Source organism: Pleurodeles waltl, chromosome 2_2 (genome assembly GCF_031143425.1).
Source record: "Pleurodeles waltl isolate 20211129_DDA chromosome 2_2, aPleWal1.hap1.20221129, whole genome shotgun sequence".
NCBI classification, from domain to species: Eukaryota; Metazoa; Chordata; class Amphibia; order Caudata; family Salamandridae; genus Pleurodeles; species Pleurodeles waltl.
The window spans coordinates 584,690,395-584,711,418 of NC_090439.1; the positions used below are offsets into that span (position 1 = coordinate 584,690,395).

General features: G+C 41.0%; 1 protein-coding gene across 4 annotated transcripts in view; it reads right to left on the minus strand.

Annotated features, from left to right (window-relative positions):
• NOL4 (nucleolar protein 4) overlaps positions 1-21,024 on the minus strand; it is a 633,075-nt gene that overhangs the window by 290,740 nt on the left and 321,311 nt on the right. For all 4 annotated transcript variants that reach the window (XM_069220100.1, XM_069220098.1, XM_069220102.1 and 1 more), the window contains exon 6: positions 3,695-3,827. In XM_069220100.1, the coding sequence (XP_069076201.1) occupies positions 3,695-3,827 (133 nt within the window). The remainder of the gene's footprint in view (positions 1-3,694; positions 3,828-21,024) is intronic.

Consider the following 21,024-nt stretch of genomic DNA (forward strand, 5'->3'; position numbering starts at 1 on the left):
GCCACCACATGATAGGCTAATGTGCAGCACACTACGTCTAAGTAGATTGGTCCAGAGTGGCCAGGAGCACAAGTATGAAATGAGCGCAGGTCCCAAAGATAGTCCAGGGCTAACAACTCTGACTGAGACAGGGAAACCTACGAAAAGCAGTACTCACCAAATATCACGAGGCCCCAGATAGATATTCAAGAGGATACCCATGAGGAGATAGAAGGTACCTATAAAGGGGTGGTGACTGCAAAGGGTCATTACGGCTTGTGAGATGATCTGGACTTGTACGTATCCCTAACAGTTCAAGCCCTCCCTCTTCATTAGGAGGTTACTTAATCACTCACATCTCTGTCAAAGACTCCAGCCGATCTCTCTCTGCTGCTAGAGTCTAATTTTTAAAGGTAAGGCCTTCATTGTGTTGTATAGGTAGACTGGGGCCTGGGAAGTCAGTCACTCGTGAGAACAACAAATGCATTCAATCAATCAATCAGTGCTTGTAAAGTGCAACTACTCACCCGTTAGGGTCTCAAGGCGCTGGGGGTGGTGGGCGAAAGGAGTAGCATATACCGGTCAGGTGGTTATTAGAAAAGCCATGTCTTCAGTTCCTTCATGAAGCTGAGGCGGGAGATGATTTGTCTGATGTGGAGAGGAAGGGTGTTCTAGGCGGTGGCTGCAAGGTAGGAAAAGGAGCATCCTCCTGTTCTGGTTTTCCAGATGCGGGGAACTTCTGCGAGACAGAGCTGAGCTGAGCGTAGAGCCCTGTGGGGTACGTGGAGGTTGAGTTGCTGGTTCAGGTATACTGGTCCGGTGTTGTGGACGGCTTTGTGTGCGTGCGTGAGGATCTTGAAGGTGATTCTTTTTTCTATGGGAAGCTAGTGCAGTGTACGCATGTGTTGCAAGATGTGGCAGTGTTGAGGTAGGTCGAGGATCAATCTGGCTGCGGCATTCTGGATGTTTTGTAGCTTGCAGGTGAGTTTCTTGTTGATTCCGGCATAGAGTGCATTGCCGTAGTCCAGTCTGCTAGTGATCAGGGCGTGTGTGACGGTCTTTCCATGTTCGAGGGGGATCCACTTGAAGGACTTGTGTAGGAGACGGAGGGTGCGGAAGGAGGTGGAGGTGACTGAGTTGATTTGCTGGTTCCTGCTGAGGTTGAAGTCCAGGATGATTTTGAGGTTGCGGGCTTGGCTGTTGGGGATGGGCAGGTTTCCGAGGGTGGATGGCCACCAGGAGTCGTTCCACGCATTGGGTTGAGGGCCCATGATGAGTACTTCTGTCTTGTTAGTGTGTCGGGTTCGTTGGAGAGGGAGAGGATGAGTTGGGTGTCGTCAGCGTAGGAGATGATGTTGATTCCGTAGCTTCTGACCAGGGTGGCTAGCGGTGGTATGCTTTGATACCTTTCCAACAGATTCAAGAAACCTCTCTAGATATAGAATTCTCTTTTTCTGCTATTCACAATGATTAACATGGTGGCCAGTTCCAGCAATCCATACCTAATGTTTGCCTTCTGAAGACGAAGTTGCATGGTCAAGAACTTCTTCCTCTTCTTGGGGGTCTCAGATTAAAAATCAGCCAAGATGTAGACCTTATGATTTTCAAATGAGATGGGTAATTTCTTGTGCTTTATGGCCGTTGTGATCTGTAGAGCCTGTTGGTGATGGAGCGAGCAGTCCAACAGGCTTTCAGGATCTAGCCTTCTGGAGACATCTTGTATAGGCTCTGTGGCATTGCTGAAACTCTACATGAAGCGTGAAGATGACATGCAACAATGAAACCATGCCATTGCTGCCCTCAGAAGCACCTGGGACAGCTGATATTCTATTGTTGTCCCATCTGCTCATATCCTCCAGGTCTACAGTTTTTTTATGATGGATTGATAGGTTGTGACTCCAACTCCGCATTCTGCGCACGTCTTCTAGCTTATCATCAGATGCCATAAATCGATGTTTCGCTGAATCTGATCTAGGTTTGAATTGCAGACTGGACCTGACCTCAGAGTTTGTCTCAGCCATACTGTTCTGTTCAGCCATTATAATTTTTTTTTGTTTAAGTGGGTTCTCTCAAGATGTTTTCAATTTTGGCATCTGATATGGTGCGGAAGTCTTCGGACTCCAGGTCCTTCTTTAGCAGACCAGTAACATTTGTGAACAGCAATTGCTTCTGAGGTATCTATTGTGGCATGCGCACAACAGACAGTGGATCCTTACTGCAATTCCTTGATATCCTGCAAAATAAAGATGTCCTCAAGGGTAGCCCACTACTAAAGGCCACCTCTCCCAACCACTCAGGCCAGGTTCCGGGTGTTGTGGGCCAGAAAAAAGTAGGTCACTCATTTCAACCCCAGCAAAGGAGCCAGGGCTATCAACTGGGTGTGGGGGGGATAAAGTTGGCAGCTGATGGAACCGTGCCAGCATTAAGAAACACAGGACCTACCGGGCCATAAATTCCCAGATATGTGGGAAAGGGAAAGGTTGAAAGGTTTGCCAGTCAGGTAAATGGGTTGCCAGGTCATGATGCTAAAAAATGCCCGATTCCCAAATCATTACTCATGTTGGTGAGGTCCAACCAAAATGTTCAGGAGTATTTCTCTTTCCAGCACATTGGTCATGTACCTTGGTACAGCCACAGCAGCAATAGTGATGTTCCAAAACAGAAGTTACAACTTAGACAGTACTTTTCAGGGCACTAGTCGGCCGTCAGTACATTGCTCCTTTTTCTTTCCTTCTGTGGTCCTCTTCACCAGGACCAGCGGGCACCACTCTCTGTGGTCAGGGCCGTCCCTGCATCATCATCCATAGTCCTCCAGTCCAGTGCCACACAGTTCTGGCCAGGTCATGCAGCAGCTGAGGGTGGAGGAATCTTCCTTATTCATAGACTTTCGCCGGACCACAATCGCAGAACTTCCACGCCACTACATTCAGCTCGGCATAATACATTCTTTCACAGCACTCCAGTTCTGGTGGAAGATGTCACCCATAATGCAGGGTTAGGACAGATAGGTGGATGGGCCAATTAGGACATTAATGGATGGCAGTCGTCTTAGGCGCAGCCACGTTCCACATCTCGTGAGCATCATTCCTAACAGATGAAATTATGGCCTGCACAATGGTAGGCCATTCTGTACACCACAGAGTTTGATTAACTGGAAGAAGTCCATGTGACCAACTTTATGGGCATAACCAATCTTTCGTTCCAATAGCTACATTATTCCTACCAAAGGCTGGAAACGGACGGAGGCATGACTTGACGAAGCATGCTTAACAGCAATTAAAAACAATAAACTATTGAAAGCTGCATAATTTTTTTGTCACGTTTAACAAACTAAATTAACTACAATTGTAATAATACAATGGATTCAAGTATATTTCATGAGAACATATGGGAATGGCAAATTAACTGTTGTACAATTTTTCTGCCTTTTCAAGAAAAGTATGCCAGAGGTGGGAGGATACATAAAATGCAGGGGGTAGCTTAAAATGCAAAATATGGGAGAAGATGCAAGGAAAAGAACTTGAAACATGAGACCAAAGAAAATGTAATGAAGAGAAGGCATCAACAGACAAACTGTCAGAAATAAAATATGACAGATATTTGGAGGAAAAGGAAATCTTTAACAATCTTCTCTATCAATGTAATTAAATATGTACCCTCTCTGTATTACCTCTTAGGAGATATGGCTGCAGATTTATATAAAGCAAGCACTCACCATCTTGTTGGCTGTGAACATTCTGAGGGCTCTGCATTCTCTCTTCAAGGTTAGAACTGAGGTCGGAGTTCACAGCTGACATTCTAGTGGAATCACTCGTGTCAAATTCGTCGCTTTCTATTGAACTTTCGTCCTGTAATTACAAAATGCCTTTCTTTTATTCACCTGAAGTACACTGCTGGCACAATCAAACTGTCCTTGCAAAAAGATGTGTGCAGGAGGGTTTGCTTTTACAGAAGGTATATTATGGTATTACCAGTAATAATTGAAAACTTTTAAAGTTTATAAAGTTTATATTCAGCACATAACTCGCTCAGTCCCACATAATAACAAGTATTTGCAATGCAACGGGTTTTGCATTTGCTCGAGTTAGAGCTATTAGCTTTGTAAATTCCTAATTGGACTTTTCTTGCCACACAAATAGAAAAAAACTGAGTGTTACCGCACTATGTAAAACGCAGTGCAATTGTGCTGTGTGGAAAAGATGAAGTAGTGCAGAAACAAGGCTGAAAACATTGAGTCTCGTAAGTTTTTAGCAGTTGGCTGGTGCACTGGAGGAGGGCTAAACACCGGAAAAGGCATGACGTATGCATGCCTTTCACTAATGAAAGCAAGCCAATGAAAGTGACAGGCATGACATGGGCGTGGTTACAAGCCCAAAGAGAGATTACAACAGGGACGGAGCGCTTTTTGCGCTCGACCCTAAAGAGAAAGGAAACCTTGAGGGCTGCAAAATATATCACCCGTTCTGTCATGTTAAGACTATCAATGTAGATAAAGTAAAACTTTTGTATTCTCCTCATGGCACTTGAAAACATGAAAAACTATTTTGTTTAAGACCTACAGACTAATCCCATTTTCAGTTATCCCTCTTTAATGAATACTCATTTCACGCTCAGGTACCTGGATGTGAATATTTTCTTTTCTTTTTCTGCATATGAAATGCATGTGCTTGAAATTAGGTGGGTCTGTTCCCAGGAGATATAGTAAAAGGAAACTGCACATTTGTTTGTGAACATACTCAAAGATAATTTAGATCTTTAAAAAAATCGGAATTATACAGATTATTTGTAGCTTTTAAAATCACCTTTATATTGTTCAAAAGCAGAGTTCATAATGTACATAAGACCTACATTTGACATGGTATTTACTAGGACAAATGAAACAGAAAACCTAAGTTTTGTTAAGGATAGTTGTACAGGACGATTTAGAAGTAGCCCTGACTTGGTCATCACAGACATTCCTACTTGTTCCTGAGAGTCACTGGTCATCTACAGTAGCTTCCTGCTCATGACAACTATCATTTCTTTATTGGTCAGGAAAAAAAAATAACAATTCTAGAGTGTTGTATTTATTTGAATGATATAACCACATTTATTAATTAATTTAGAAATGTAATAATACTCTAGCCAGGATGCATTCCTGGCACTTTAGAGTGCATCTGTGTTATGTAAGGTATAAGAAAATATACCACAGATAGCAAGGACACATTTACAATTTGACAGATACTGATAACGACACAAAAAGATCTTTATAAGAATGAGTGTAGTGGCATAATTACTTTAGCCAGTCACAGATAAGCAGATCATGGTTTTGCAAACCACCAGAGAAAAGAAAGAGGACATATTTGAATGTTATCCTAAATAAATTGAAATACAAGGCTGGGCAGTCATATTAGGTGATGAAAATGGTGACCTCAACAGCCATATAAGGTAAACTAGTCAGTGTCATCTGTTTTCTGTACCACTGTATATAACTGTCAATCATTGTATTAAATTACTCTTACAGCTCTTATTCAAATATATGTGATCTCTAGATCTGGTTTTGCATATGCATTTTAGACTGTATAACAATTACAGCTCAACATAAAACGTTTATTTAATCACTAGCATAATCAGATCTGATATAATCTGATATGCATACTTTAAGACTGAGGAAATGTAGTACACATTTTGGCCACTTTGGTAGTCATTTAGAACATGCTACCAGTGCTATTGTGTGGACAATTTATTAAACAGGTCTGGATACTGTAATGGAAATCTTGACTGGATTCTTCATCAAAGAGAACATAACTTAAACTTCAGAATGCAGGCATATAACGTTGGCATGAATAATGAAATTCATGGGGATAGTTATGATTCAAACCCTTAAATGACCAGCACAAAGCAAAGCAAAGCCATTCAATATAATGACCAAATTAAACAAAGTGATATTGTGCTTAGGTTATATTCAATTATATGAAAAAGTGTGCCCTCTTAAGATTTTATGGTGCTGCTTACCAATATCTCAATTTCATCAAAGGAGATAAGTCTATTCTTACGTGACAAATAACTAACACAAATGTCACTTTGTAATCATGTATTGAACAGAAACAGGATTCATAGGATACTCTACATCCCCAGCAACGGACCTAATATTCTTTGTTCCAAACCCTAATGGGGAGTACAAGCCATATATTGACTTTAGATAGCTGAATGCAATCACAATCAGTAATTGCTAACCCTTACTACTCATATCCATCTTACTAGATCAAATCAAGTCCTCAACTGTCTTCATGAAAGTAGATCTCATCAATGTGAGTACCCTTCGACATACCCCGTGTGGAGCATAACTGGGGATTATATTCCGGCAATCTCGAGGAACAACCACTTACTTTTTTAACCCGTTAGGTACTCGGTTGATCTAGTATTTAGTACTCTATGGGCTATCACTCAGTATTTTTAATCTTGTTGTCAATAATCAGCGAGTGCGCTGACCAGATAGTGTGGTTTTGAGACCGGGGATTTTTGCATTCTGAGATCATCTAAAGGGAATACAGCTACCCCTAATAGATAGGCACTGTTGGCGATATTATATAAAGATATACCGATCAAATTACTCTTACTGAAAGTGAGACAACTATAATTGATAAGTGAGTGTGCAACTTAGTGGGACCTGCACCCTCTCTCGTTTTTGACCATGCACTTACAATGGGGGGGTACCTAATTTATAGTCACCTTCTCTAGTAGGTTGAAACATATGTTTCCTTGACTCTCACCTTTGTTCTGTTATGTTATCATATGTTCTTCTATATGACATGCAGCGTGTTATATGGACCAGGCCTACGGTCTGCGTGATCCCATGAAGCCCTGTCTCTAGTTGGGAGGGTAAGCATAATGTTTTTTACACTGGCATGACGTGCTACCTTTTTCACGATCACTGTGTGCCACATTAATATACACCTAACTGTATGGGTTTCTTTCCACATTAAATTGAGCATTAATCATTGACATGATCTTCATACATTTTCAGGGCGACGGATAGGATTGACATACTGGGTCCAAATGGACTTATGTAAGTGACTGACAATACTAATTTCTCTGCTTTCGCTTGTCAGCATTTATAGGCAAGAGCACTTTGAGTTTGTATGTGGAGAAGCATTATTATATTAGGTCCTGAGGAAGCGTCATAGGATCCTTTGTGGACCGGACAGACGCGAAACATGTCGACCCGATTTTTGAGGGGGGTCTTGTAGTTCTTGACTACCCATTTGTGTGAGAATGGTCAAACATCACATTGACCTAACTCTCCCGGTAATTGTTTTAATCTTGGCCCGCTCCCTGCACTAATAAAGATAAATCTTATAGAGAGTTTTTGAGCCAATTTTACCCTTGGTTTATTTTTTCTCGCTCTCCTTCCTTTTCTTTCCTCCCGACTCATCTGCGGGACAGTGTGGCATCATCGAAAAAGAACTCCGGCAAAGAGCCCCCCGAAAGGGTGGTGCCCGTCAGACATTGCAGCGCCAGTCTGACGAGGAGCTGGTCTGATGATGAAGCATGACACCCATTTGGGTGTGTGAGGACTCTTGCTCCTATTGAATAGGACTCCCTGTTGAATAGGACCTCCAAGCACTCTCCCTGTTTGTTTGTTTGTTTTTTCTTGCTCTTTAGGAACAGTGCATTTCATTATTAGTAACTGTTATTGGAGGGCATGCACTGGACCTTCAATTCCTCCTAATCCCAATATTTTTTGATGTATTGATCTCAGAAGAGCCAACATCTTAGTTTGAATTCACAAGAAGGATGAATGGAAAATGGCATTGAATATCTGGAAATGCAATTTGGCTTCTGTAACACTCCCACATCATTTCAGCAACTTTGTTAATGAAGTCTTTAGATAGCTATGAGACACATCTTGATGATCTAATGATCTTTTTAGAAAGCCGGCCTCAAAATAGTAAACATGTTTGAGAAGCTTTAAACAGAGTATGACATTTGTTAACTGAAAAAAAGTTTAAGTTTGTCTTTGAAGCTTCTAGCATTACCCTTTTGAGTTTTAACATTTCTGCAACTAGTGATAGTATGAATGAAGAAAAAGTCAAGAGACTACAAGAAAGGCTCCAACCTACTAGAGTCAAAGAAATCCTATGCTTTGCTGATTTCACTAACTTTTGCTAACATTTTATACAGGAGATCTCATCCATTATCCTGCCCATAGTGCATCTAAAGAAAAAGTCAGTTGTAATTTGACTAAGGAGCAGGAAAGGTCATTTCAAACCATAAAAGAGTAATTCACAATGGCTTCTCTGTAGCCATAAGTAGAGAGACCTTTTACTGCAGAAACTGGTGATTTGTCAGTGACTGCAGGACCCACAGAGATACCAGAACACTGACATGTTACGTCCTGTGGCATATTATTCTAGGACATCATATTTAACAGAATAAAATTACAATAATAACAATAGTAATTTGCTGGCCACCAAGGAAGGTTTTACACATTGGTGCAACTATTTGTAGGGAGTTAAACAGAAGGTCACAATGTGGCCGGACAATAAAAAGGCTAACTCTTGTCATGCCAGGTGGATGCTTTTTTTCTCTCGATTGAACCTCAATATCAACTATCAACCTGGCCATCATAACTGCTAGGCTGATGTGCTATCAGGACAAACACAAGGTTCAGGAGGCTCACCTCTTACAACAAGCACGGGATAATCGGACCACTGTGTAGGTTTATGAATGGGTGAGCCCGATGCTCATGGTCACAAGGAGAAATCATGTTATGACAAAAGAGAGCACTGTTTTTACCCCATCCTGAACTTCAACAGAAGACGTTATGGTGGTGGTACAATTTTCTCACAGATGGCCACTATGGAATGAGGAAATTACAAAACCAATGGATCAATATTTTTGGTGGTCCCAGATTAAAGAACAAATCAAGATTTATGTATCAAATTACTCTGACTGTGCATAACCTAAAACAGAACACAAGAAACCTACAGATGCTTTGCACCGCCTACCCACACTTACACAACCCTGGACCACGTTTTTCAAGGATTTCATTGCTGAACTGCCACAATCACAGGGGCATGATACCTTTTGGTAGTAGTGGATTACTTTACAAACCTAGGCCATTTATTTAGCATCAAAACAGTTCTTACAGCTTTTGAATTAGCAAGAGGCTTTTTTTCACAATATCCTCAAACTCCATGGTCTTCTGTAGAAAATAATTATGCACAGAGGTCTTCAGTTTATATAAATGTTTTGGACTCTTCTGTTGAAATGTTTGGGAACTGTAAACTTCAAATTGATCAGTTCATTTCCACAAACAAGTTAACAGATAGGTTACGTTATGCAATGGAACAATATCTCATGCTCATGAATTATCAGGAATATTGTGTTCATTGGGTATCAATATCAGCATCTGCATGTAACAACTCCTGCCATAGATCTCACCTAAGCTTACACATACTACCTCATGCTGTATCTCCCCCACCATCCCTTCAGTTACAAAAGATCAAATCTGTTCATCACTAAACAGATCAGCTCCTCCTACAGGCTAAAGCACAATACAAGTGCTTTGCTTATTATCACCGCTGATTTGCTTCACAGTACCAGGAAGGAGATACTATTTGGCTGTCAACAAAGATCTTGTTAATTTCTGGCTCTCATTCTAAGTTCAGTCTCAAATTAGTGGATGCTTTACAATTCTCTATTGATGGGTTCCTCAGCCCTTCAGCTGTACTTTTCAGCAAAATGAAAAGTACACCCGACTGTTCACATCTCCATAGTATAACAGTTATGTCCATCTATGCAGGCCTCCTTTGCCATGTGATAGTGGGTGAGTCCCCAGAGTATAAAGTGGAGGCCATCTTTGACTCCCATATTCATCATGGCTGATTCCAGCATTTAGTGGCCTCGAAAGGGTGTGAAGTCTCAGAGAAATCATAACAACATACCAACTTTGTACATCCTTTTAAATTAGAGGTCAGGCTTCACTTCAAACAGCCTAATGAGCCTGATTTGTGGTCATCTCCCTCAGGGGAGAGGTAATCGTGGCCGGGGTACTGTCTGCCAACTAGATGCAGAAAACTCAATGCAAGATACATGTTACTAGAAAAAGGATATGCCAAGAATGACAAACAGGGAGGTGAAGACTGCATAGCAGAAACTAGGACTAAGAAAATGGCTGCTCCTGTAGGAAAAAAGCAACACCAATCCGAAGTAACTGCACGTCCTTCTAGGGGACGATTGACACGAGCAGGAAACAAACAATGTAAGAAAGGAACATGGCTCCTGGCAACAGTCCCTGTTGTTTCCAATGTTTCAATGCCATTCCTGTTCACACGATGCCTACTATTCCACACTTTTCTTATTTTCCCCTGTTTCCCTCCCCTTTTCTTGCTCCATTTCCATTTCTTCTATGTGTTCTCTTTTCGGCACTCTCCAGCCTCCTGGGTCTTTCAATTACAACACAATCAGTATGGTTTATTATATTGCAGGTTTACTTGGGCTGCAGGGTTGGCATCCTAGTCATCATTGCCAACTCATTGATGCACCTGTTATTACAGACACTGGTAAGGAACAGTCTCTGTTAGTCAAATGTCGTTAATGTTATAATTATTAGTTTCTAGTAAAATAACCCTTTACCCTTTGTAATTTTACTTAATATTGTCAGTTGCTGTGATTACTAAAATAAATGAGATCACCAACAAAATCCTTCCTAGGAGAACTCTTTTATGTTTTTTTGTTTTGTGTAAGTTATTACACGGATATGGCAGAACATGGTTATGAATGAACATCCATTTCCTGACCCAGGATGCTTTGATTAATGAACTGACCTTGTTGAATGGGAGAAATCACCCTATAAGAGATCCAAGTAAACAAGGTTTTGGCTGAAATTAGTTAACTCTTTTGTTTGCTCTCTGATTTACCAGCTATCCTTAGTGACCAGCAGAGAGCAAATGGAATGGTAGATGGGTGCAGAAAATATTGTCACAAACCTAGTGCCAAGAAGATCACTGTTTCAAATATTTATATAAAAGCACAAAGTCTTATATCGATGCAGAACGTGCTGTGTTTTTATTCTGGAAATCTATAAAGTGCAAGTGTTGCAGTGCAAAAGTGAAAAATGGTGAGTGGTGGCAGCCATCTGCATGCAAACGTTTCTCCCAGCTATGTGAGCTTTGTCAATCTTGATTGAATGTTTTTTGTTTCCCGTGGGCTTTAGGTCTTTTCTAAGTGTCAGGAAATTCATTTAGACTTAGCCATGCGAACAAGTTTATATATAAGATTATCCATTTGCTGCACTGATTTGGGGAGGGGTCTAACCACAGGAGGAAACCTTTTTAGTTCACAATATTTTACTAATGATGCATGCTTTCCTGGGAGATACTGAAGCGCATATCAGAGAGGATGCTGCATGGCCTTGCCTCGTGAAGCACAGCTTTGTGTTTTTGTTTTATTTGTTTTGAAGTGTCACAGTTCCTTGTTTGGTAGTTTGCATAAATGTTATTAAAGTCATCCAGTCGAGGTTGTATGAGTATTCAGACTAAACGAAAGTGGTGACGCGACCACTGTAGTAAGAATAGTAAAGTAGTAGCGGATCTTCCAGAGTGGGATTGATTTCCCAGCGCAAAAAAGACGTTCTCCAGGATATTCGCTGCTTGATATCATGTTGGGGGTGGGGGTCATCTTGCCAAAATGGCCAAGAGCATTGAAGTGGGGCATTCTGTCTGTCAGCAAAAATAGAACCACAGTATTTTAGGCACAGGAACATCTCCTCAATTTAAAACGTGTATTCCACGAAGGAGGTGATGTTTGTTTGATGTTGTTTCTTCTATCCCTTTTCAAGGTCCAGTTGTAGGTTACTATTACCAGCATATATTTAGAACAACAGAAGCTGGCATTGTTCAGTGGCACTGACAAGAGCTTTCGTGCAAACCTTGAACACCAGCGAGGAGCATAAAGATCTACGTGTTACTCCACGTGTCATCTTATTAAAGTGGTCATTAGTGGGCCAATTCTGAAATGATGGCTCTTCCACATGAGAAAGTATTGGATACATTTTAGGGCCCTACCAGAGATGTAGATTTCTAAGACGAAGGCTTTTAAGAGGAAGGGTCCTTAGGGAATTTTGTATGGTTTGGTATGGTTTGGGGTGATCAGTTTTTCAGGTTCTTGAGGGGAGATAACTGAGGGGCAACCAATTCCTGGGATATTTTGAACTGCTCAGATGTTGGGTTGGGAGCTTCTGTAACCTGAGGGATGTAATACAGCGCTGTCAGCCATCAATTTCATTGCAGGTTATTAGCCTCCCATATTGGATTGGCATTGCTTTTTAACGAAGGTAACTATAACTCGTCCCCTTGCCATGCACTGTTTTCTTATCAATAATTTTATTGCAAATGTTGCAGTGATAATATCAAAGATGCCATACAAGATCTCATCAATTATATGATATGTGGAGTAAATTAGCTGTGCATGGCGAAGGCACGAGTTATAGTTAACTTATAGCGCGAGTTATAGTTACTTGAAACTATAACTGCTTTATTTCTATGGTTTTGTATGAGTAAATTCAGAACCTAACTATAACGTCCCTGTAACCTTTGTTTTTTTCAGTAATATTCTTTTTTTTTTTAAACTTAAAGTAATTTTAATTACTATACGTTATCCCAACCACTGCCTTTGGCCGTGCCAAGCCCTTATAATCACCCAACCCTGCCCTGCCTTTGGCCTTTGGCCATGCGCAGCACAGGTTGGCTACAGGGCCTGTCTCTGTCAGTGGATCTATGAGAGGGTGCTTGAGTGTCTGAGTGGGTCTGAAAGTGGGTGTGTGAGTTTATGAGTGGGTCTGAGTGGGTGCATGAGTGTCTGAGTGGGTGTGTGAGTAGGGGCCTGAGTCTCTGAGTGCATGTATGAGTATATGACTAAGTGTATGAATGAGTCTGTGTTTTTTTCAATTTTGTTCACATTTGCAAATAATTTGTGATTTTTCGTGAATATCGCGCATGGTGAGACAAAATTATTTCAAACCTATAATTTGCCCCCAAAGCACACCAATATCACACCCCTGGGGTTAGGGTACATTCACCCTGACCTTCTTATGCCACTTTCAATTAGTATTATCACCTCTGGAGACCGTGCCCCATGAACTAAAATGTGTCAGCCAATTACAGCTCTTCTTTTTTGCGACATGCAGTCGCGAAAATTCAAACTTTCTGCAAAATATTCGCAAAATAATTGTGAATTCGCCGCTGCTAGAGCTGTACAAATTTGGATTTCCCTTAATATCTCAAAAACTACTGTAGAGATTTACACCAAATAAGTGGAAGTACAATCTGCTTACCGAAAGCTAGCTTTCTGCCAAATTTGGTGTAATTCTGTCCAGCGGCTCGGGATGTAGACATGTCTAAAAGTCCTATGGGAATTAACATGGGAAACACAACTTTTTTCACACCCCCACCCCCTGTTTCTTGGTGCCCGCTTGACGGATCACCCTGTGCGCTTCAAGAATCACTGCAACACTTTTTTTGTAAAATTTCTTGAAGATTGGTCAAGCGGTTCTAAAGATATAGGCAAGTCAAAAAGCACTTGTTCTATGGAAACATTGTCCGAACTATAACTATCTAGTGGTGACTGCCATATATATATATATTCTAACTGAAAAAAACAAAGGGTACAGGTACGTTATATTTAGGTTTGGATTTTACACACAAAACCATAGAAATTCAGCAGTTATAGTTACCTGAGCTAACTATAACTTACGCCCCTGAGATGCACTACTTATGACCTCTCATAATATATCATTCATGATATAGTTAGTACCATCACTGATGACATCTCAAATGACATCACTGATGACATCATCCAGTGGGTGTGAGTGTTTTGTTAAAGTTTCTGATACTGAAAGATATATGTTGAGCTACTCCATAAGTTAAATTACTATTCTTTCTGTACTACTACTGAATGTTAGTATTTCTAACATATATCATCTGAACTATAATCCTGTTTTTAAAGCAGGTGTACTATTTTTGATCGAGCTGGCCTCTAAGCTGACCCATTTCTCCTGCTGATGAATGTGTACGGTAATGCTTTGTGACAGTCTAAGCTGTTCATTGAGACTTCACTCCACAGTGAAGGCTGAGTATAGTTGCGTTTTACAACATACTGCCCACTTCGCTTAGATCTTTCTCCTTTACGATGAATGAGTGTAGTAGTAGTTTGCAATCAATTCATCAGTTCACTAAGACCTATCTCTAGGGTGATGGCTCATGTTGTAGTGGTTTGCAACAGACTGACCTCTCTGCTGACACCTTTCTCCAGGATGAAGAATAATTTTCTATTGGTTTATGACACAGTGGCCTGTCCACTAGGACCTTTTTACTGGACGTATAATGTAGTGGTTTGTGTAAAACTGACATATCACTAAAACCTCTTTCCAGGTTGGCAAATGGTGTTGTTGTGCTTTGCGATAGACTACCCTGTACGGTTAGCCGTCTTACTCTGATCATTAGTGATGTAGAGTAGTGGTTTAGAAGAAACAGGACTATCAGCTAAGAACTGGATGATAAGTGAGTGTAGTATTTGATAAGGTTACAGGGAGCTCTCTGCTGTATATATTTCACCTTTCTCCTTTTCTGATTTAAAACAAATGTAAATGGTATTTTCTGAAGTATATTAAAGTTTACTTTGTTGCATAATGTCATCGGTAATGTCATCAGTAATATCACTTGAGATGTCATCATTGATGTCACTGGCCATTTCATGAGTGATGTAAGATGTGAGGTCATAAGCAGTACAAAAGTTAACTATAACTGCTGAATTTCTATGGTTGGGTGTGTAAAACATAAACCTAACTATAACGTCCCTGTAACCTTTGTTTTTTTCAGTGAATTTCCAAGGCTTTTTCACTTCTAGTCCTAACTATAACATCCATGTGACCTTTTGTTTACTCTATGGATTTCCAGTGTTTTAAATGCTTTTTGGGATCTATAACGTCCCTGTAACCTTTGTTTTTTTAGTGAATTTCACTGTTTTTTTAATATACATTTTACCACAGTTTGACACATAAGTTAAATTTAATAATATACATTTTCACAAGTTTATAAATGTATCTTATTCACAAGTTGATTCGTACTATATATTTTAAAACTAAAAATTTAACAAATCAAAGTAAGGGAACATGTGTTCGTTCTATGAATGTAATGCAGTTTTTCTCTTTTTTATTCATTTTATGGATCCACTGATCTGTTGCGAATATTCAGACAAATAAGAGATCGGCTGGTTTTGTTGTGGGATGATCCACGGCAGATCCATGGATCTGTTCAGAACCAAAAGCACACATTCAATACTAAAATAAAAAAATATTTAATACATACATCTGCTGTTGCAGTTTCTGTAAGCGTATCAATGCCTGTGTGTGGGTGTGTGAGTGGCTGTGTGAGTGTGTAAGTGGGTGTGTATGTGTGTGTGGTTGTGTGTGTGCATGTGTGGGTCTGTCAGTGGGTGTCTGGGTGGTTTTGAGGGTCAGTGAGTGGGTGTGCAAGTGGCTGTATGGGTGTGTGAGTGGATGTGTGGGTGGTTTTGTACATCTGAGAGTGGGTGCGTAAGTGGCTTTATGGGCGTGTAAGTGGGTGTGTGAGAGGCTCTGGGGGTGTGTGAGTGGTTTTGTGGGGCTGTGAGTGGCTATATGGGTGCATGAGTGGTTGTGTGGGCGTGTGAGTTTGGGAGTGGGTGTGTGAGTGGCTTTATGGGGCCGTGAGCTGGTGTGTGAGTGGTTTTGTGGGTCTGTGAGTGGGTTGTGAGTGGCTGTATGAGTGTGTGAGTGGGTATGTGAGTGGTTGTGTGGGTGTGTAAGTGTGTGAGAAGGTGTGTAAGTGGCTGTTTGAGTGGCTGTGTGGTCTGTGAGTGAGTATGCAGGTGGTTGTGTGAGCCTGTGTGTGTGCTGGAAATGGCCCTTTTTGCAGGGTTATCCCACAAATGTTTGCCCCGGATCTGTTTTTGACTGTGTGCTTCATTTCGTTTTTGCTAGTTTTAGGACTCTGTACACTTTACCACTGCTGGTCAGTGCTAAAGTGCAAGTGCTCCCTGTGTAAACTGTATTGGTGATTGGTTTATCCATAATTGGCATATTAGATTTACTAGTAAGTCTGAGTACAGTGCACCAGGTGTGCCCAGGGGCTGTAAATCAAATGCTACTCATGGACCTGCAGCACAGATAGTGCCACCCACGAGGAGCCTTGTAAAAATGGCTCAGACCTGCCACTGCAGTGTCTGTGTGTGCAGTTGTAAAGTGCAATGTGTACCCATTTGCTAGGCCCAAAATTCCCTTTTTTTACCTGTACGTCACCTCTATGGTAGGCCCAAGGCAGCCACATGGGCAGGATGCAGTGTATTTAAAAGGTAGGACATGTACAGGCGTGTTTTACATGATATACTTCTAAATGCGTTTTTCACTATTGCAATGCCTATCTCTCCCATAGAGTAATCTGGGCATTGCAATGCAGTGCCTGCTTCATCGCTGTGGAATCGACACATCACAGCTTGACTACCAAGGGATCACCAACACATCATCCCTGGGTGTCATTTTCTTCATCGACACCGCATCATAGTAAGGAACCGACACTTTGTGCTGCAAACAACACATCACCTCTACTGTGGCAGTAGGGAACTAACGCATCACCTCCTCTGCTTAACAGTAAACATCACCTCCCCTGCAGCAGTAAGGAACCGATGCATCTCTGGTTCTTTTGACGCATCACCTCCCCTGTACCCCGCATCACCTTTGTTTTTTACGCATCTCAGGTACTTTGCCTCAGTCAAGCGCTTCATTGATTTCAAGGAACTACAACTGCATTTCATCTTTTAAAAGTGATACCTTTGCTTGTGTATGTTGGATTTTTGTTGTTTCAGTCTTGTTTTATTCAGATAAATATTGCCTATTTTTCTGAACTGGTGTGGAGTCCTTTTGTAGTGTTTTCACTGTGTTACTGTGTGTGAGTGTGTGTGTGTGTGTGTGTGTACAAATATGTATTTCATACATTGCCACTGAGATAAGCCTGATTGCTCATGCCAAGCTACCAAGGGGGTGAGCAGTGGAATATTTTAGCTGAATGGCTCCCTTACCTTGACTATAGTGAGGGCCCCTACTTGGACAGGGAGCAAACCACTGCCAACTAGAGACCCCAGTTCTAACGGAGTGGCTGTGTGAGAGGAGGTATGGTATGTGAGTGGATTTGTGAGTGATTGTGTGGGTGTGCAAGTGGCTGTGTGAGTAGGTGTGTGGGTCTGTGAGTGGGTGTATGCAATTTTTATTTGAGGTCTGGATCTGAGGATCTGACACAGATCTGCTGATCCTCACATGCTTAAAAAAAACATTTCTGGACAATTTCCTGCCTCACAGACCCTCTCTCTCTGTCCCATGGAGTTAGGGTACCTCTACCCTGACCCCTTCTACCACCTTTAAATTCTATTTTCCCCCTGGCGAACTGAGTCCCAGTGCACAAATTAGCAGCAACAGCTTTTCTCTGAGGTTGGGGCCGGCCAACCACAGCATTGGTTTTGCCTTGTGGATCCACGGATCTGCGTCTCTAGATATACAAAATTATCTTTGTTTAATAACTCCAAAACTACTGAACGTATTTACACCATATTAAAAGGGCACTCTTTCTGGACTAAGATCTAGCTTTGTGCCACATTAGGTGTAATTCCATTCTGTGGTTCCATCTGTAGTTGTGTCTAAAATCCAAATGTTACATTGCATGTGGAAAATGTGGTTTGGGACCCCCCACTTTTTTCTTGTCCCCCGCTAGATGGATTACCTCGAAACTTTCCAGACAGCAGCTGACTGGCAAACTAGTTTTGAAAGTTTTGTGAAGATTCATCAAATAGCAGCAAAATTAGTAGCTAAACAAAAGACGCTCTTCTTATAGAAAGTAGGTCCTAACTATATCTACAGGTATATATATATATATATATATATATATATATATATATATATATATAAAGACACCATGGTGAAGCACCATTTCCTGATGAAATCCCAGCATTTCTTTCATATTAAAGGCTGCAACCCACAATCCTGACACGTTTCGACTTCATGCCTTATTCACAGGTGTGAGGTTTGCATATTACAACATGCAGGTGCTTTTAATCTGCTCAATACCGTTTTACATCACAATTTTAATGTGCAATTTCATATCAGTTCCAGTGCAAACAATTCATAATTTTTGTTTTAAAGTGAGCACGTGCAATGTAAATAATCATTATATTGAGCTCAAATAGTCTTAGTACCTTCGCTTCACTTGGTTGCAACCTTCGCTTCACTTGGTTGCTGTAACATAAAAGTCATGTTATTGAACGCAAGGCATCAGTAAAAGCAAGGAGGGAGATAAGTATCTCTCCTCTCTCCATTTCTCACCTCCGTATTTTATGATATCTGGTTAATCCATTCTCCAATACAAGAGGCATGCGGGTCAGAGGCAAGCGGGTCATGCCCCCTACACTGCACGTGGTCACTTTAAAACTAAAATTATGCTAGAGGGGCGGTTGCCCCCGACTGCATTCAAAATTTCAATGGCCCCAGGACCTGGCCCACCCAGAGGCTACCTTTAAACAAGCTGGGAAGCCAGTGCTTGTTTGTTTTTTAATTTTCCTCTCACCAAAAACAAAAAAGAAATGCTTGTTTGCTCTGGGACACCAGCACCAGAGCTAAGGGGTCAGCGTGTCCCTACCCTGGCCCATTTTCTTTGTTTTAATCTTTTTTTTTCTGGGACTTGGTTGAAGCCAAATCCCACCATGGCTGCCAACACTTCCTTGTTGAAGTGTTGGCAGCCAATCAGATCTCAGCACGAGATCAGGAGAGTTTGTGGACCCTTCGCACCACTATATATACAAATTTGGTTTTTCTACTGACGGATTTACACCAAATAACAAAAAAAGGGTGCTTTCTGGACCAAGAGCTACGTTTTTGCCAAATTTGGTTAATTCTGCCCTCCATTTGGGCACTGTTCGTGTTCAAAATCCCTATTGAAAAATTTATGTGGAAAAAGCATTTTGGGACACCCTTTTTCTTGGCGCCCGCTTAATGGATCACCTCGAAACTTCCCAGATAGACGCTGAAGTGAGCGTTTTCTTGGAAAATCTCGTGACTAGATAGTTATACTATATAGGTAGTTATAGTTAGAACCATATTTCCCTAGAAAAAGTGTTTTTGACTTGCCTATATCTTTGGCATCGTTTGATGAATCTCCACGAAATTTTCCCAAAAAAGTAATGCAGTGATTCTTGTTGCGCATGGAAAGTTTCGGGGTGACCCGTCATGCAGAGGCCGAGAAAAAGGGGACTAAATTTTTTTTGCATTTCCCTTGTTAATTCCCATAGGTTTCTTTGGACACAACCAGAGGCCGAACCACTGGATGGAATTACACCAAATTTGACAGAAAGCTAGCTGTTAGTACGCAGGTTACGCTTTCGCTTATTTGGTGTGAATCTGTTCAGTAGTTTTTGACATATTAAAGGGAAAATAAATGTATATATCTCTGGCCACGAATATTTAGCAAATAATTCACGAATTTCATGAATTATTTGCGAATACGCATGCAAAAATAAGCGCTGCAATTGGCTGACTTCAACCTGACTACAGAGTTGCAGCCGCCATTTTATTTCATGGGACACGGTTCCCAGGGGTGAAAATCCGAATTTAAAGTGGCATAAGGGGTCAGGGTGAAGGTACCCTGAACCCAGGCGTGTGATATATGTGTGTTTTAGGTGCAAATTTTTTAATTGAAAAAAAATTGTGTCACAATGTGCGATATTCGCAAATATGGAAAAATCTGAAAGAAAAACCACAGACTTATTCATACACTAATTCATTGACTCAAACATGCACTCAGAGACTCACAAAGCCACTTACACGCCCACTCAGACACTCACACACCCCCTCACACCCACTCAGACTCACAAACCTACTGTCAGACCCACTCAAACATTCATGCACCCACTCACAAATCCACTGACAGAGACATGCCCTGTGGCCAACCTGTGCTGCCCACAGCCAAAGGCCGTACTCGGCGGGGGTTGAAATAACGTACAGTAATTACAATTTCTTTACATTAAAAAACATTGAAATTCACTGAAAAAAAAATAATGTTACAGGGAGGTTATAGTTAGGTTCTGAATTTACCCATACAAAACCATAGAAATTCAGCAGTTATAGTTAAAGTTATTTTAAGTAACTATAACTTGTTCACTAAGGTAACTATAACTCGCACCTTCGCCATGCACAGCTAATTACTCCACATATTATTCATTGATGAGATCTTTTCTAGCATCTTTGATATTATTACTGCAACATTTGCAATAAAATTATTGATAAGTAAACTGTGCATGGCAAGGGTCCTAAGTTCTGAAAAGGCTCACACAAGCCCTTGTCCGAGTGTTGCAACGAGTTTCTTTATTAGCTATAAGGAATTTGAGTGCGCGCATGATACAACACATTCTCCAGTTTGACATATTTGATCAATTGTTCAGTAGCTGGATTAAATTGGAAGATTGTTCATTGCTCAACTTTAAGTATAAAATCTGATTTACTAAATCCTAACAGTCAGACCCTTAGCCAATGGGGCCAGCCTCTAAGTGCATATGGCCAGGGTGATCCACAACCTTCTGCATATCAGGCCTAACATTTTCAATATCACATTTTAGATTTGGAACTAACTTCAGCACTTCGGGCAAAGCTGGAAATTTATGGCTTCCAAACATTATGCAAAATGGTGTTTTACTTCCATGTATCTTCATGAATATGATTGTATCTGTTCTTATGTCAGGAATGTACCCATTTCTGCCAGAAAGTGTTATGCTCAGAACTGAAATGATAATCCACCAGTCTCCCTCTAAGGACATTGCAGTAGTGACTCCCACAAATAAATAAGGAGTAAGAGCGAAGTCTTGAATTCTGCTTGTTTATTTGGAAATGGAGCTGCAACACATTCAGCCTCTTGACGAATCTCACTGGACCCAAATGTCTCACCAGTTGAATCCAACGAACCCTTAGGCAACCACGGCCTTCCATGG